Source organism: Alosa alosa, chromosome 18 (assembly GCF_017589495.1).
Source record: "Alosa alosa isolate M-15738 ecotype Scorff River chromosome 18, AALO_Geno_1.1, whole genome shotgun sequence".
NCBI classification, from domain to species: Eukaryota; Metazoa; Chordata; class Actinopteri; order Clupeiformes; family Clupeidae; genus Alosa; species Alosa alosa.
Window position 1 is genome coordinate 27,887,444 of NC_063206.1, and position 6,347 is coordinate 27,893,790.

A 6,347-nucleotide genomic window follows, 5' to 3' on the forward strand; every position below is an offset into this window, starting at 1 on the left:
ATGTAGCATACATTATAGTGTCTGAGTATGATATCGTGACAAATGTTTGTAGCATATACTATGCATATATAAAATCAAAACCTCAGTTATGGATAACTATATTAAGAATTATAATAACATCAAGACAGACACTATCGTCCATTTTTGTTTTAGCTGTAGCCAATGCCTATATCAGCTACAGGTCGTTTTGCGAAAATATGTAGCCAAAAGTAGGCTTTATTGCCTTTTGTATTTTTTTTGCCATCACATAATTATCAAATATATCTGAACAAAAAAACACCAAGACTTCAGTTATTTATTTCGTAGTGCCCCATTCAGCAACATAACAATATGGACTAGATGCCTGAGGTTTCACCTAATTCTGGATCATCCTTAAAACGTTAGCATGACCTCCAATTGCATGCCATAATAAAGTTATCTGCAGAAACGAACACTTGTTTTCTTTACCATAACGCCCCTTCTCAAGCCGGGGTGAACTTGTTGAGGAGTATTTAAAAATCCCGGGTTTACATTGAGCACGGGATTGGTTCGCGCGAGGCTTACCTACATGCAAATGAGGGCACGCTCCAGCCGCCTTTAGTGCACAGCGCGTGGATGTGGAGAACGATGCATTTGTGCACTTCTGAGCTCCACGAAAACCAACTAAAATAATACTTCCACCTCTGGAGAGACTTATCAAACTATTTTGTCGAGAGAGACCCATTTTCAAACGAGGATAGTTTACGCGTAACTGTTACTGTATTAGAAAATAGGACTTTGTAGTTTTTTAATCGATAAAACTTTGTTATGTTATGAGGCGAGGATGAGTAACTCCGAGGACAGCGGAAGCAAATGTTCGCCCGCCCCAATTTCTAGCTTTACCATTCAGTCAATACTGGGTACACCGTCCGAAAGTGCACGATCTACAGGCAAGGAGAGCTGCAAGCCACCGCAGCCCAGGAAACGCACCCTTTCTGTGTCTTCGGAAGAGGAATGCAGCGGAGGAGAAGACTGTTTCTGCTCTGACCCAGGTCTACCTGAGACCTGCAACCGACATCAATCCCTCAACTTTGCCTGTCTTGGTATGTCGGGATCCCTTTTATCTGTAAAATAACATGAAATTGCTATTACTATTGTAATTAATATATAGTTCTTAATGGATCAGCACCTGGTGGAATAGCGATAGAGTGAAACGTGAATTGTGCAATAGTGGCCCGTTTAGTTGAGATTTGCCTGCCAGCATTATCAGCACTGGATAAAACTCCCAAGTGTTTTAATGCGGCATATCAATGCCACACCAGTGAGCAGATGAAAGGTCAAATAATTAACAGGATGTTTTCCCCCCTCATTCCTAATTTAATCGAGTCTGCTAATTGATTACACAGGCTTTCAGAATGAATGTGCTACATTTCGTCAATTGAGCGTTAAATGTAACCTGATTTAATTAAAATCGTGCACTAGCGCTGGTCATATTATATTGTTTGTCTAACAGGGTACTTGTAACCTTTCAACAGTCGATCAACCAGTCAAAGTTCACATTTAATGATCTCTTGTACAAAGTATCGAATAATGGGTACATTTTCGCTGATGCACTGAGGAAAATTGAAGTTCACTGAAGTACAGTAATGTTGTGTAATACTCCGAACGATAGGCTATATTAAAGAGTGGGTGCATATTTAAAACGCTCTACTTATGGTCAATTTGTAATCTTCTTCAGTTTTTAGCAGCAGAGCGCCGAATGCATGTGTAATGGAAATCCTGATACGTGTAAAAGTAATCCAGAGGCTTGCTAAAATGTCGCTCAAAGGACCATTGAATTATTTAATAAGTTAGCAAACTTTGTTTCTTTGTTTTGTTTTTTATTTATCATACACTGGTAAAAAATACCAGTTAGAAATTTTGCAAGTGGTTGCTTTAATTGTCAACGCTTATGTTGTTGCTGATACAGGTGCTACAAAAGGACTAATATCTGGCCAGAATGGGCTCGAGAGACGGCCGCATTTAACACAGCCCTTACTACCGGACTACAGAGAGGACCAGGAGGGGGCATGCAGTCAAATGTCGCCCATTTCCGAGGACAGACAGAGAGATGGCTCGGACAAACCAAATGGTTCTGCAAAGAAGAAGACGCGCACTGTGTTCTCCCGGAGTCAGGTGTATCAGCTGGAATCCACCTTTGATATGAAACGTTATTTGAGCAGTTCCGAGCGGGCCTGCCTCGCCTCCAGCCTTCAGTTAACGGAAACTCAGGTGAAGACATGGTTTCAGAATCGGAGAAACAAGTGGAAGCGTCAACTCTCCGCGGAATTGGAGGCTGCTAACATGGCGCACGCTTCGGCGCAGACTCTAGTTGGAATGCCGCTAGTTTTCCGAGAGAATTCCTTGCTCCGAGTTCCGGTTCCGAGGTCTATTGCATTTCCAACTCCATTGTACTACCCAGGAAGCAGTTTACCGGCGTTACCTTTGTACAATCTTTATAACAAGATTGACTATTGACTCAAAATAAATGCGAAAAATCTATGGGGAAAAGTACTATTTCACAAAATACAATACAGAACACGTATATGTTTGACATAATCATGTCTATTTATATCACTTAATTTGGTGAATTTATATTTCTTATGACAAGGCAATTGTATGTGTGAGAAAGAGGCGAGCTTCTGTAAATGTATAAATACACCATGTGTATATTAATTATTTTGTACCTTTAACCACAGTTTTGTCCCTCGTAAAACCAGTTTTACACGTTATATGAGGAAGTATGACATTGTAATACACATTGAACTAAACTCTCCAAAGTGAAACCTCTGCATGTCCAGTTATTATTTGTTTTTAAAACGTTGATTGGTGCATTGAAATACTGATCTTCAATAGGCTAACAACCTTTAAGTTAACCAGTCTGGGTGCTGTATGTAATATAATATCTGGAGGCACTGGAGCAAGATAAAACATCTTTGTTGTAATCCACTCATACAATAAATTTTCTACATCCGCAATTGGTGTGTTTCATCCATCTTGCAACATTCCGTTTAATTGGTTTATGTGCAATATGAAACTCTGAAACTCCGAAGATATAGATTTATTTTCAAGAAGTTCAAACACCTGGGCTCCAGGTCTGACGAGTAAGAAGGCCTTGGTCATCACAAAAAAATACCTGCAGTAGCCTAGCCCTCATTTGGGAAAACGCAGAGAATATAATTGATAAATTATCCAAATATCTCTAAAGTTACGTTAAGTTAGCTACACAAAAACAAAATAATCATACAAAAAATCAATGATCATACAAATGCGTTATTTTAGATGTGATCAGTAATAAAGATGTCTATACCTAGCCAGACTGAAGTGTAGCTAATTCTGTTTGACCACGTCAATAGGCCTAACGCGGACCAAACCAAATAAATATCTGATCAATGTATTTACCTATATGTAATTTACCAATTAGCCTATGTGCAGCTGCAGCTGATGGTCTAGATTGCTTGAACTCTATGACATGTTAACCACGTTGGAGAGAACCAGCCACCAGTAGCATATATGGTGCATTATGGCCCTTGAATGACAAAAGCATTAGGATAATTGGGCTACACGTCTTAAGTCACATGAACACACACACACATCAGCATCCACATGCTCTGGTGGTGGCAGGACCTCTGCCAATCAAAAAGACAACGGGATTTTGGCAATCTGATAGAACACACGTCAAATTACACCAGTGCAAGTATCTGCTTGCGTTACTCTATCGCCTTTGATTCTATCTTCTTTTCATAGAGAAAGTTCACGTAGACAAGTGGGCAGCTGCCGACATCCAAGCGACAGGTAAAACACCTAATAATAACTAGGGAATTAAACATCCATGCATTGCCCAATGAAATGAATACATTCCCCACAACAAAGTATTGTTTGTGCAGCTTTCAGTACAAGACTGATCATCATTTACTAACGACCAATGTGTATATACACTGAGCAAAACACCGTGCATAGTGATCCTGCGTCTCAGAAGATGAACATCACAGAATGCGCGTATTTGGTTGAAGATATCACTGATCGTTATAGATGAGTGGAAGATATGCGTTTACTTCAGCCAAGAATGAAAATAGGATATATGATCAGATGCTTTATTATTTTCATTGTCATGCAAACATGTTTAGTTTCCTGTCCTATTTTTTGAAGGTCTCTTTTAAAAATTGATTTCTGACAACGTTGTTATTATTATTATTATTATTATTATTATTATTATTATTATTACTATTATTATTATTATTATTATTATTATTATTATTATTATTAATGGCAGGGCAGGGTGTAAAAGAATTACAGACCAAGAAAAAAAGAACACAACTATTGTCTGATAGGAGCTTGAACAACCTGAACCTAAACTTTGGAAGGTTTCTTCTGACATGTCTACATAGTGTTGATTTGACTGTAAGTTTCTTTATTTGTGTGCTCCATGGGCAGTATGGCTTGTCCTTCCTAAAGGAGATAAGAGATGCAATACCCTGTGTGTGATAATCCAATACAGTCCTTATTACATTAGTTCTAAAACTTTGCATTTTACATGGTTCGGCTATATTATTATCACCATAATCATCATTATTATTAGTAGCATTTTCATGAAATGCATAAAGCCCTATGTGGATGAATGAAAACATAAATGAGCAAATAGCAGATGTTGCTTGTAAAAATGACAATTGAGTGTAAAGATGTGGTGTAGGTGTGTTAAGTCTATTATTCCATGCTATAATTTAAATATACCAAAATGAAAGAATATTTACTTATACAGAAAAATATCTTCTTGTGTGTGAGCCTCTTTCTAAGTGTGGAGACTGGGTTATACTATAGCAGGTCTTGTTTAGGCCTACTGCAACTGGTATCAGTGGCACTTGTTCCCCAGTCCTCTCATTTTCCTTCTCACTCTTTCACAATCTCCTTCTCTCAACTCGGTGGCAATATGCCTTTTAATAGGGCACTGTCAACACAAAGACACCTGCACACACACACACACACACACAAACACGCAAACATACACGCTGTCCCACACACTCACACATGCTTTGAGTCTTTTCTTTGGTGTGACTGATAAAACTGTTGTCAGCGCGGGCTTTGCGTGGGCCCTCACCTGTCAGAGCCTGAGTTTCCTCTTTGTCTCAGCGCAAACGGCTACATTACAGCACTGAGGTGGACCGAGGGAGGAAGAAGAAAGAAAGCAATGGGGGAAAAGAGTGTGTGCAAAAGAGAGGGAGAGAGAGAGAGAGGGGGAGAGAGAGAGAGAGGGTCAGAGCATCCGATGCGGTACAGATTATTCCTGACCCAATTTCGGCAACAGCCGCTCTGTGTTCTGGGCAAATGGATCGAATCAGATGGCGGCTGCCATGATTTATGGGAAAAGGATGGCACCTGGGAGTGAAGCAGGGAGGAGAGGGGCACATTTGTGACAGATAGTGGAGGAGAGCGAGAGACTTTGTGTGAATGAAGTTGTTTATTAACAACCCCCCTCCAGTCATTATGTCATAGCACTGGTAGGGGTTTGCGGATGGGGGTGGGGGGCATCAGGTCGGATGGTAATACCTCAGCTTGCCTTCTTTTCCCTGCACTGTAAGGAGTCAGTTTGGTATGCCGTTTGGTATCAGATGAAGAATAAAATGGAGATCATTCAAGAGGAAGCAAATCAGCATTTTACGTATTTTAAAGGGACATTGTATCTTTCTCTCCCTCTATCTGTCTCTCTCTCTGTGATTGTGAGTGAGTGTGTGTGTGTGTGTTTTGTGTGTGTGTGTGTGTGTGTATGTCTGTGTGTATCAGAGAGAGAGAGAGAGAGAGAGAGAGAGAGAGAGAGAGAGAGAGAGAGAGCACTTTTGGCTTGTGTTATGTATTGGCTAAATGGCAGGTATGAATTACAAATTTTAATAGCAGGGCAATGAAAATGATTTGAAGTGGTTTTAACGGCTGGGAGACAGTGGCTGGCAGCCCTCGGATGATTTGTAGAGATGATATGTTGTGCCTCAGGATTCATCAAACTTGTCCAGCACAGTGACAAGTAAGTGTAATTCAGTTTGTGGTATAAAATATGGGCCAAGTAACAGGTACCATATATACACAGTGTAAGAGCGTGCAGGGCAGTGGCTACAGAAGACAGGAGAGAGAAACAGAGAGATGGTGCAGATGGGCAAATGGCATTTCTGTTTTTAGTTGTGTGTTTGTGTGTGCTTGGTATACTACCTCCCTACTTTTTAAAGATATGTGCCGCATGTCTGTCATGGCATACAGGGTGTATATTAACTCTTTTTTTTTCTCTCAGTTTACAGACTGTGTTATGTGTTATATTAAAAAAAATTTGCAGAGTTTTACAGACTGGCAATCAGTGTTTGTTTATG

The 6,347-nt window shown here is 40.0% G+C and overlaps 1 protein-coding gene across 1 annotated transcript; it reads left to right on the plus strand.

The window, feature by feature from the left end:
- Positions 1-603: 603 nt before the first annotated feature.
- hmx2 (H6 family homeobox 2) lies at positions 604-2,975 on the plus strand. The gene is made up of 2 exons (XM_048270083.1): positions 604-1,061; positions 1,928-2,975. The coding sequence occupies exons 1-2, from the start codon at positions 803-805 to the stop codon at positions 2,473-2,475; spliced, it is 807 nt and encodes a 268-aa protein (XP_048126040.1). The 5' UTR covers positions 604-802; the 3' UTR covers positions 2,476-2,975.
- The last annotated feature ends 3,372 nt before the right edge of the window (positions 2,976-6,347 follow it).